The 12,204-nt window shown below is 35.4% G+C and overlaps 1 protein-coding gene and 1 pseudogene across 2 annotated transcripts; one reads left to right on the top strand and one right to left on the bottom strand.

Moving 5' to 3' along the window:
• The first annotated feature begins 7,119 nt into the window (after positions 1-7,119).
• Positions 7,120-10,078, top strand: LOC143594165 (putative protein phosphatase 2C 23; annotated as a pseudogene). The gene is made up of 4 exons (XR_013146275.1): positions 7,120-8,807; positions 8,888-9,001; positions 9,311-9,574; positions 9,761-10,078. The product of XR_013146275.1 is annotated as a putative protein phosphatase 2C 23 (transcript).
• A 1,345-nt stretch (positions 10,079-11,423) lies between these two features.
• LOC143594161 (histone H4) lies at positions 11,424-11,992 on the bottom strand. The gene has a single exon (XM_077073541.1). It carries the CDS (start codon positions 11,808-11,810, stop codon positions 11,499-11,501), a length of 312 nt encoding a protein of 103 aa, XP_076929656.1. The 5' UTR covers positions 11,811-11,992; the 3' UTR covers positions 11,424-11,498.
• Positions 11,993-12,204: the final 212 nt, after the last annotated feature.

Genomic DNA, 12,204 nt, shown 5'->3' with positions numbered 1-12,204 from the left:
GTCAAAACTCCCCCTACATGAAGAAGCAAATCATCCTCTTCGGAGGAGTTGGAATCAGACGAGTACCACGACATTTTTTTTGTGTTAGTTTTGAGAGGATTTTAAGAGGAAAAGTGTATAATTGTGAAATGAAGTATATTTTATAAAAGTATATATTTATAGTTTAAGAAAATATTTTTTTTTATTATTTAAGAGCCCAACGGCTCTTTTTCTAAACACAATGCAAGTTTCTCTCTCTCTTCAGCCGCTAACCAGCTCACGCCTCTCTTTTTTTTTTCCGTTAGCGCCCCCGCTAGCGCCCTGGTGGTGTTGTGTTAACGCCTGGGGGCGCGAGCGGAGAGGCTCTAGCGCCCCCGTTGAAGCCCCACACCCCTCAGCCTTACATGTTTACTATATGACAAATAAATTGTCAAAACATGCTTCTAGAAATCACGCGCTATTAAAATGATTTTTTTTATCACACAAACTTACCCTTTTTTTACTATCTAATTAAAATGTCTATTAAAAAAATCGTATGTGTCATTCTCTTGTTGCTCCTTAGTCTTTCAAGCCATCATATTATTTGGTTTGTAATATGAAGTTTCTCATGTGTTGATTTCAATTAGCGGGCATATGACTCATTTATTATAAAGTCTTCTATAATCAAACAATAATTTTCACGAGTCATGGGCTATAAGCAAACTTGGATATATCTTAAATAGGTTACAACATCTCATATATGTGGTTGCCTCATCCATCAACAGTGAGGAAGAACTAAAGAAGGCTAGCAATGCAGAAATCTGTACGTGGGAGTGAGGACGCATAAAAGAAAAACCAAACGATTTGAAATTTTATAGTGTATTTAATTTTTTATATCTTAACATCATAAAAAATGAGGATTTGAAATTTTATAATGTAATAACTATTAGAATTTTATTTATTACTTTTTTAATAACATATATTTTTTATTATCTTTTAAAAACTTAAATATTGTAAATATATATAAACGAAATCTATCTATATTCTCTTAAGCTACCAGATTGTTTTATTGGTAAATGGAGGTTTCTCATGTATTTGACCCTAATTCACGGATATGAGTCTCACCAAACCCAGATATCCCTTAAACGGGTTATAACATCTCATTAGATTAAAAATTATTCTCACTAAATATTTGATATAAAATCCTATAAAATAAGGATATAGTGATATACTAAAAATTAGTATCCGTTTTTTTAAATGTTATTTATAATTAATAAACAATTTTATAATAAAACAAATAAGTGGGACACTAAACCCAAATATCTTTTAAACTGGGATATAACATTTTATTTTTTTGTAAAACATTTTCATCATTTCCAATCCTAAATATATTATTAACTTGCTAATAATAAATAAAATTAACGTCCAAAAAAATATATTATAAACGAATAATGTAAAAAAACCTTGTAATACGAGGAAATAAAACTAGTATTTACATATATATATATATATAACAAATTAAAAAAAGTAAAAATGTATGTCATCCTTTCACTGGAATAACTCAAATAAGGTCCAAACCTAAATACAATATCCTCTATTCTTGAAGGAACCCTTTCGAAACCACCATTGAGTTGGCTGTAAAAGGACAACAAATTACTAACTTTATTAAAAAATTAATAGATATGCTGTTTGTTATTTTCTTATATAAAGAAAAACCTAAAAAAAAATCAAAAAGTGAATTAATTTTGGGTTGAGAAATAAATAAGAAGAAAAGATAAAATATTGGTAAGCATGAGGAATGTTGGAGGAGCAATATGGTCCTACAAAATCCGTGGTGGAAATAGTCGATATTTCACCTATTCAAATTGTAATTAAAATAAAAGTGACAAATATTAAAAAGTCAAACATAAAGACACGCATATAATGGCAAGGCTGCCTAAAACACTCTACCTGTATTTATTGGTCTTTTTTATTTAATGGTCTTTTCATTATTTGGCAAGTTGCAACCACCCCACCTCGCCGAATTTAATATTTTTCTACATTTTTATTTATTATTAAATTTTATGCATAATTTCAACTGGATCATAAATATATTATTTTAATTTCATTTTATTTGTCTATTCAAATAAATTATTGTCCTGAGAATTTGGTCTAGTAATAAGTATGTCCATTTTAAGTGAAGATGCATTTTCGATTCTCATTTGGATTAGTTTGAAGGACATCTGGCTGAAGAGACGACGAATCATGACTTTAATCATGTGTTCAAACCTGACATTGAATGAGTGTTTAAGGATTACATCTGCTTCCCCCGTATCAGGGGACAGGGGGATACAATCTCACAACGGTCAAGAAGTTGATCTTAGACATGACCTCGTTAAGGGTATGAGATCTTATTTCATTAAAAATAAATAAATTAATTAACTTTAAGAGTCAATATTGCTCAAATTTTGATTGTCGGTTAGAAACTATTTTGACTTGCAAAATAAAAAAAAAATAAAATAAAAGGATATGAGAGGCAATAAGAGAGTTCCACGTGTCATTTGACAATGAACTTTTATGAGTATTATGGCACGTATTAGTTACGATAATCAAGCAAGTCAATAATAGATTACGAAGTTACTGAATTCTTTTTGACATGTTAAAATTTAAATACAAGAAAACATGAACTCTTCAATTTGGGTTCGTATTTATTTATTCACGCGCTAGTGCGCTACCATAGGAGAATTTACCTTTGGACCCTTGGAAACGACCTAATTGCAATCTAGTCCGACATTTTGTTAGTTAAGGTTTTTGGGCATTTTCATTCGCTTCAAGAACATGGATTCTATTGACGGAGGCGGTGTGGACTGATCAAAGCTCATCGAGTGAATTATCTCGGCCACATTGCTTTAGAATCATCTGGCATGTGCAAAGTGAATGACGATACAGAAAGAAAGGAATTGGGAATGGTGGTGAAAGAGAACGTGTAAGATGGTTTGGAAACTCGGGAGGTATAAGCGTATAACATTGTGTTGTCTTTTTTAATCAAATGGTAATTTACGATTGAAATGACAAATTGGTTTTGATGTGAGACTGCTGTTGCTAATTTTAGTTTCATCAAACTATTACAAGTAATTGATTTACTTTGAGAACAAATGAGAAATCATAATAACAATCAATACATGTTTGGAGGTATTGAGTAAACGTTCGATGCTAAGTAGCAACTTTAAGATTCAAAACAAGTAGCATTTTTTGTTGCTTGGTGGCTAAATGTGTATAAGTAGGCATGTTCAAAACGGTTTGGGACTAGGAACCGGAACCGGTTCCTAACCGGTTCCTATATTCAAAACCCCCTTTTAAACCGGTTCCAGGCTCGAACCGGTTAGGGAACCGAACCGGTTCTCCCACCCTCGGACCCCTAACCTATCTAACCGGTTCTTACCGGTTCCTAACCCGGTTCCTGTACCGTAACCGGTCAAAAAACGGCTATTTTTGACCCCAACGGTCAAAAAAATGGCCAAAAAAAACGGTTAGGAACCGGTTCCGGATGGTTCGGTTCCAGAACCGGTTCCGGTTCGGTTCCGGTTCCTACCCGCCCCCACTCAGAAATGCAAGAACCGGTCACGGATCATCGGGTTGAATCAGATAGGGTCCGGTTCCTACAAAAAACGGGTAGGAACCGGTTCGGGTCCACCGGTTCGGTTCCAGGAACCGGTTTCGTTGAACATCTCTATGTATAAGTAGCAATCTTAAAAGCGGGATAAAACTTGTATAATGAAACAAGTTTGTGCAATGGTGGCAAACTTTGTATGCGGTAGCAATTAAGAACTTTGGTAGTAGTTATTGTCGATAGTGGTTATGATGTAAGGCGGTTACACCCTAAATGCCTTAACTAATTCTTGTACAGATGCGGCATTTCACCCCAAACATTGTGTCGATGCAACACATGTACAAGGAAATCAACTTGTCTGATTTTAATCATCAGTTTTCACTTGGAATTCTCATATAACAAAACATTTTTTTAGTTAAAACATTCATGTCTTACCCGATTAAGGATCTTACACACCAATGAGATACTTTAATATAAAAACGAGACTACATGATTTTTAAAGTATATAAGTCGTGCCATTCAGAATTCCTACAACAACTTCAAATAATTCTCAGTATAATCTCTCATTTTGGAAATTGAACGAGATGCTTGTAACTAAGTTATTTATTCTCGTTGTCGTTGTTGGACAAACTAGATTCCATCAAAAAACAACTTCTTTGGCTGGAGGCTTGTGATAAAAATGATTCCAACGTTGGAGGCTCTCTCAAATAAGTGTCTTAGCAACTTCTACTGACATTCTATGATTTTGAAAAGTACATTTGGTGCCAAATATGTGCATGGTGTAACATGATTGCCCCTCTTGTAGCTCTGTTGTGGACATACGTTTCATGTCAATACAAATACCAAAATACGCATGACGTAAGACAACCTTATACACTGTCTTTTTGGATCCGGAAGCTAGTTTGTTGGAAATTTTGTCATTTCTACATCGAATATACACCAACAACTGGGTAAAATAAAGAGCGAAACTACCATTTTTTGAGTGATCAGTTTGGTGTAATTTTAATTTTGTTAACTTCCTAGTTCTTTGAGCTTCTTTTTTTTTTTTTGGATTGCATGCTTATGTTTCTAGCTTCTTGTTAGAAGCTTTTTCTAATATGAAATCGTTCTCTATTGATAGCTAACAACATAACAAAACATGTTTGATGACAAACACAAGTTACACAACTTTAAAGAGGTTAGTTGATGATGAGATAAAAGTTATTGGTATAAAAACAATAGTTGGGTGACAAAACAAGTTGATATTTTTAGTACTAATAGTATACTGATACTTCTTACTTTTATGACTTTATGATGTATCCATCAAACTCCATAATCTGGCCTATGAAAATTTTGGGGTAATGAAATCCAACTCCTTATCTATCCAACATCAAGTGAATGTGAATTCACCCGAAAAGCACAAGATTTTGACTTGACTTTTACTGTTTTACATGGTCCTTATGTCATCAAAGAATAACAAAACCGATGAATATAAAGAATATTAACGATAACAAAAGAGTTTGACGGTAACTCAGTCATAAATCAAACCCTTCACTTGATATTTTTAGAAAAAAGAGAAGATATATACACATCACCATCAAGATACGACTTTCGCACCCATATTCAATTCAACAAAGGCAAAAGTGTGTGTAACTTCCGGTGCATGCATTGTTTGTTTTAGGCCTTAATCACCGGTTTTGAATTTGTCTTGGTTATGCTTTAATATTCACATGTTGAATTTGGTTTGAATCTCTACGTACTTCATACCATTTCAATACACATTGTTGCTTTTAGTATTGATAGTTTGTAACAAACATACTTGTAAATGTGTATCTAGTTTATTTAATATTTAATGTATGACTTTGACATTCCCACACCTCTTATGTATGCTTTTGACTTTTTACACAATACTCAATTTTTGTTTACTTTTATGCGTGTACTACATCAACGGATGTTAACCGAATGAAACATGATATCAAAATAATAAGGTCTTGGGTTATCATATCTAATCGGATCATCATGTTTAATGAAACGTATAGTGTCCGAGTTAACCTATTTAACCCATTAAGTTAAACTAGTTGATTCATCAACTCGTTTGTAGAAGTTTAACTCATATATTACAACCCACAAACCCGATTGACAATTTACAACTTAATTACTACTCGCTAACTTGTTAAAGCGTTTGATACTTTAGATAAATTAGTTAAACAAGATGTGTTAGACTACTTGTTTCTAAGGTATTCATATTAGGTTGATGTAATTAACAAGAATACATATATAAATGTTTTTTAACAGCTAAAAGTTTTTTCTCCATCTAATTTATCATATGTCTCAAATGAGACTAGAACCACAACCATTTAGTTGTAAGTCACACGCCTAATTCTTTCCACATAAATAAATAATTCAACCAACTATCTCAACACGATTAGTCTGAGCGTACTGGCGCGGCAAAGGAAGGAGTTTGGGGCAACTTTTAGCGGCAACACCACCCCGGTTGATATATGGGACGACAGGGAGGTGGGCGACATTGATTTGTCGCCGGCGAGGTTAAAAATAAATGTTATTTTATTAAATGGACCAATGGTAACCGTTAGAGGAGATTTTTGGTCTATAACACCACTACATCTCTTAAATGAAAATCGTCCCTCTACCGACGTGACGCCACTTATCGAAAAGCCCCTCATTTTGTAACCATCCACTGTAAGCCTTAAAGTTTTTAATCTTTTATATTACCCTTAGACTATCCTCTAGAGTGGCGAAGGACTCTTAGGGCCAGGGGTGGCCCCGACCCCCCTGTTTTTTTAAGCGGTAGTGTAAATTTACCAATTTTCAGCTGAAATTTTTTATAGATAGTGTAAATTTAGACGCTTTTGACCGAAATATTATATACGTAGTGTAAAATTTAGCCGTTTTCGTCTGAAATTTTTTATACATGGTGTAAAATTTAGTCGTTCTCGCCCAAAATTTCTATACGTAGTGATTTAGCCGTTTTCGGCTGAAAATTTAAGTCCACCCCACCCCCCTCTTTGTTTGTGAAATTTTGTATACATTTTGAGTCCGGCCCCTCCGATATCTTAATCCAAGCTTCGCCATTGATCCTCTATGGTGGGGACATCAAAACCCCCAATAATGCCCATAGCAACAAGTCTTAAAAAGTAGCTTACTTTTAAATTTTTTCCAAATCTTTGAATTCTCTAGAAACAATGTCAATCGTGACCAACACGCGCCTGTACCAAGAGTAGCCTTCCAAAGCATAGTAATTAAAACCTTAAGTCTCAACGTACTTCAATCTTACTCAAAACTCAAAACAAACCAAACTCACACCCACATCTTAGTCAACGATCCATTGTACACACACACAGTATCAATGAAGTAATGAAAAAAATTGAAAGCTGATCAGACACACACACACACACAATTTAATTTCATTTTTATGATTTCAATATCTCCTCACAAAAGTCAACCCTTTCTCTCTCTCTCTCTCTCTATCATCCATCCACCTTCACCTTCTTCATCATCATATCTTTACATATCAAACAAACCCAAATTCAATTCAATTCAATTCAATTCAATTCATTTCAATTCTTATAACTTAATAACAATAATAATAATAATAATAATATTATTATTATGGGTAACAGAGTAGGTAAATGCTTCACCGGAACCCACACCATCGTCCACCACAAACACACCCCCGATCATCCACTAGACGATCTGGGTCACTCCTTCTGCTACGTCCGACCCGACCCGACCCGAATCACCTCCTCCAAAGTCCACTGCTCCGAAGAAACCACCACGTTCCGCTCAATCTCCGGCGCATCAGTCTCCGCCAACACATCAACTCCACTCTCAACTTCCTTAATCGATCTCAATTCCATCGATAAAGCCTCAGCTTTCGAAAGTTCAACTTCATTCGCTTCGATCCCGTTACAACCGTTACCCCGAACCTCGATTCATTCGATCAATTCGGGCCCGTTGTTCTCGGGTTCTGTCCCGTTCTCAGGCTCGATTGAACGAGGGTTTCTTTCGGGCCCGATTGAGCGCGGGTTTCAGTCGGGCCCGATTTTCTCGGGCCCAATTGAAAAGAGTGCTCAGGATCAGTTCCAGAGAAGCTATTCACAAGGTGGGTTTAAGTTTAAACGTGGATCAAGGAAGAAGTCGTTGATTCGGGTCATTCAACGGGCGATTTCGAGGAGTTTTGTGACCCGCGGGCAGAATTCGGTTGTCGCTCCGATTAGTAAAGGGTCTTTGAAGGTTCCGGATTGGGCTGTTGAGAGGAATAATATTAATAATAATAATGAGTTGACAATTAGTAGTGCTAATTTGAGCAGTGAATGTAGTTTTCTTGATGAAGATGAGAGTTTGAATAATAATAATAATAATAATAATAATAATAATAATAATAATAATAATAATAATAATAATAATAATCGGAGTCAGAATCTGCAATGGGCTCAAGGGAAAGCGGGTGAGGATCGGGTACATGTGGTTGTTTCGGAGGAGCACGGGTGGGTTTTCGTGGGGATTTATGACGGGTTTAATGGCCCGGATGCACCCGATTGTTTGTTAACGAATTTGTACCCGAATGTTCATAAGGAGCTAAAGGGGTTGTTATGGGATGATGAGGTTGAGGTTGATTCGTCGAATTCAGTTCGACCGGTAGTTGAAATGGAAATGGAATCTTGTGTAAATGATCAATATCTAAAAACCGAGAATCGAGCATGTGTGGATCAGCAGGAGCGTTATCCGGTCGAGGATTTTGAAACGAGTCAAAACAAGAAACGAAGCAAGAATTCGAGGGTTAGAAGTAGAATGGCTGCGAAGAAATGGGAAGATAATCATAGGAGATGGAAGTGTGAATTTGATCGGGAGCGGTTAGAGTTGGATCGGAGGTTAAGGGAACAATTGAATTCAAATGGGTCGAATGCGATAAACCATTCGGATGTTTTGAAAGCGTTGTCTCAAGGGTTGAAGAAGACGGAAGAAGCTTATTTTAATGTGGCGGATCAGATGCTAGATGAGAATCCTGAATTAGCGTTGATGGGTTCGTGTGTTCTTGTAATGTTGATGAAAGAAGAAGATGTTTATATCATGAGTGTAGGAGATAGTCGAGCGGTTTTAGCTCAAAAACCCGAGCCTGATCTTTGGAGACATGATCTAGAGAGGATTAAAGAGGAAACATTGTATGATCTTGAGGGTTTCGACACGGATGTTACTAACACAAATCCAACATTAACCGCCTGCCAGCTTACGGTGGGATCATAGTACCTCTATTGAAGAGGTAAAAGTTTTTTCTTTTAACCTTAAAAGTTGAAAATTTAATATAATAATTTCCTTAAAAATATTTTTAATCTTTTGTAGGAAATTCAAAGAATAAAGAGCGAACACCCTGATGATTCTTGTGCGATTATGAACGACCGCGTTAAAGGGTCACTCAAGGTCACTCGTGCTTTCGGTGCTGGCTTCCTCAAACAGGTATTTGACTAAATGGCCAATCACCAATTGTCAATAAACAATGCTCAACTTGATCTATCTTTTTGTATAAAAGCAATGTGAATTCAATTCCTTGTTGGTGCTTTAAAAAGTTAAAAAAAATTCCTATTTGGATCAACAAACCAAATTGGTAGAAATAAAGATTGAATCTTCCATAACTTTTTACATAGAATATGTTGGTTGACTTTCACAGTGACTTTTAAAAGAAATAGGCATGTAAAGATTGTTCAAGTTTTTATTTTTTTAATCATTTAATTAACTTTTTACAATGTGTTTCTTGATTTATTGCAGCCTAAATGGAATGATGCACTTTTAGAGATGTTTCGGATTGATTATGTTGGAAATTCTTCATACATAAACTGTGTCCCGAGTCTTTACCATCACCGATTAGGCCGAGAGATAGATTTTTAATATTATCTTCAGACGGGCTTTATCAATATTTCACTAACGAGGAGGCCGTTTCTGAAGTCGAGCTTTTTATTCAATGGTCCCCAGAAGGTGATCCGGCTCAGCATCTAATCGAAGAAGTATTGTTTCGTGCAGCCAAGAAAGCTGGTAATAATAAATCCAGTTCATTTTTAGTTATCATTTTTCCAAGTTATATTTTATCTCTAACAGATCATACCGATAAAATCAAAAGATAGTCTAAGATGTTTAATGATGCATAAAAGTAACTGTTTAATCATATTTGACAGACTACTTATCTGAGATGTGGTTAATGAAATTTGTTTGTTTTTATAGGTATGGATTTTCATGAGTTGTTAGAAATACCGCAAGGGGATAGAAGGCGTTATCATGATGATGTTTCGATTATTGTGATTTCGCTTGAAGGAAGAATATGGAGATCGTGTGTGTGAGCGAGTATTCAAGGTACGAACGACCCGATGATATGTGACGAGAATATGTGAATGCGTACATCTATTTTTTGATTATCTTTGGTTCTTTTTTAAAAATCTTTGTCACCCTTATGTAACATGGCAATGAAGCTCCAGAACTTTAAAAGAGAGTTGGTTGTGAAATGTAAGTTGGGTGATTAGGAATTGTAAAGGTGTGAAAACTTTACTCAAATGTTTATGAATATAATTTTGGCATGAATATATTCTAATAAATGACCCCATTTAGTTCTAGTTGTCAATGGTTTTAATAAATAAATTTTTCATAAGAGAAAAAGCTATGTAGAGGCTATTGTTTCTTACTTTCTTCGTGTGAGATATTGAGTTCTAACCCAGACAAAGGATGTAGGTTATTTGGGGAATTTAGCAGTTTAAAGAATATATATACCGGATTACTTGCATTATAGTGAATACAACAAATGGATTAAAAGATCTTCTGAAAACAAGCAAATCTTGAAACAATAGAAAACAAGAGCATGCAAATCACGGGTCGCCTCCCACCATCATGGATGAAGGGTGCACATTATCCGTGTTTCTCGTTCATGCACCTCCGTCCTTGCAGTTTTCATCTGACTACATGTGTTCCAACATTGGCCACAAATTAACACAATTTTGAAGACTGTCTTATAAACGTATGTTAATTAGCCTAGTCAGTTGTGGCTAAACATGCTGTTGGAGTTAGTTAGGTGTCTTTTGAGAGTCGGGTTGAAATTAATAACACACAAATTAGTCAAATCAAAAAGGCTAAATGTCATAAGTCATAACCAAAGAAGATTTAAAAAGTTACACCAACAAAATTTGTATACAATAAGCTACAAGATGAAAAGAACACACACTGGGACTTGCTTCATACACTTCCTAATCTATGTGACGGATACTTGTCTTGGTAGGCGTTTTGTTGTGCCATTAAAACCATAACTAACCATTTTCTGGTGACCCAGCTCATGCCAAATGAGTGGCTGAACACACATTTAGTTAACATATGTGCCAAAAGTATTACACTAGCATAGAGTTGGAGTTGAGCAACATTTTTAAAGCAGAACAAAACAAATGAATCTCAATACAAGTTTGTGCCATATGGGTGTCTCTAGACTCATTTCACACAAATGCTTCAAAACATAACAAATATCATGAAAATTTATAAAATCCTTAATGATACAGCTCAAAGAAACCTATAACATAAGGATTGTGTCAAAACTAATTTTTAATTAAATTGTTAAAAGACAGCTATCTGTTATCTACTGCAAGAATTTGGAATAAACAGGGATTATACTGGAAGCAAGTCTCAAATTAAAAATAACAGAAACATCCTTTAAATTCAATTAATATAACAGCTTCAATTACACTAAAAAGTATACATAAAAAATGGTAGAATTGTATTAAATTGAAACAGACTGCCATCTGTTATCTACTGAAACAACCAGCAATGAATATAGATTTAATTGAAAGCAACCACAATTATAATAGAAGAAATTAACAAATCCAATATCAGAATGGATAATAAACCTTTCAGATCATTCAATTAAGCTGAAAACATAATAAAACAGATTCAATTACACTGAAACACCAAACTTACTACACAAACCCTAACCCCCAAATCCATAAAGCGTACGGCCTTGTCGCTTCAACGCATAAACCACATCCATCGCCGTAACCGTCTTCCTCCTGGCATGCTCAGTATACGTCACCGCATCTCTAATCACATTCTCCAAAAATATCTTCAACACGCCACGTGTCTCCTCGTAAATCAAACCACTGATTCTCTTCACTCCACCACGTCTCGCCAGCCTCCTGATCGCAGGCTTCGTAATCCCCTGAATATTATCTCTGAGAACCTTCCGGTGACGCTTTGCTCCGCCTTTGCCCAAACCCTTGCCGCCTTTGCCTCTGCCTGACATTTTGTATTTTTGATTGATTTGTTTGATTTTGTGATGGAATTTGGGGTGGAGAGGTGAGGTATGTATAGTGGTGATTGGGGTTAGTGGAGTGTGGTGGACCGTTGGATTTGGAGGATGTGGTGGGTGGAGAGCCGTAGGATTGTGATCCGTGTGGGAAGAAGGAATTGATATGATTGGTTGTTTAGTGAAGACGCGGATTTTGTCTTGGTGACGTGTTTGAAAGTTGAAACTAATATTTTTACATCTTTTACGATTAACATTTTTAACTTTTGAATTTGGTCTCATACTCGTTTTAATCTTTTACGAATATTATGTTTTACTTTTTGGTCTAAATTTTACGAGTTAGCACATCGTAATGTGCGTGTTTGGTTCGACGTTATTAGACATGTTAGAT

This window comes from Bidens hawaiensis, unplaced genomic scaffold (genome assembly GCF_021521415.1).
Source record: "Bidens hawaiensis isolate Kalapana, Puna unplaced genomic scaffold, B.hawaiensis_p1.1 tig00043196_1, whole genome shotgun sequence".
Classification (NCBI taxonomy): domain Eukaryota; kingdom Viridiplantae; phylum Streptophyta; class Magnoliopsida; order Asterales; family Asteraceae; genus Bidens; species Bidens hawaiensis.
The sequence above is the reverse complement of the archived record's forward strand: the minus strand, read 5'-3'. Positions and strand labels throughout refer to the sequence as shown.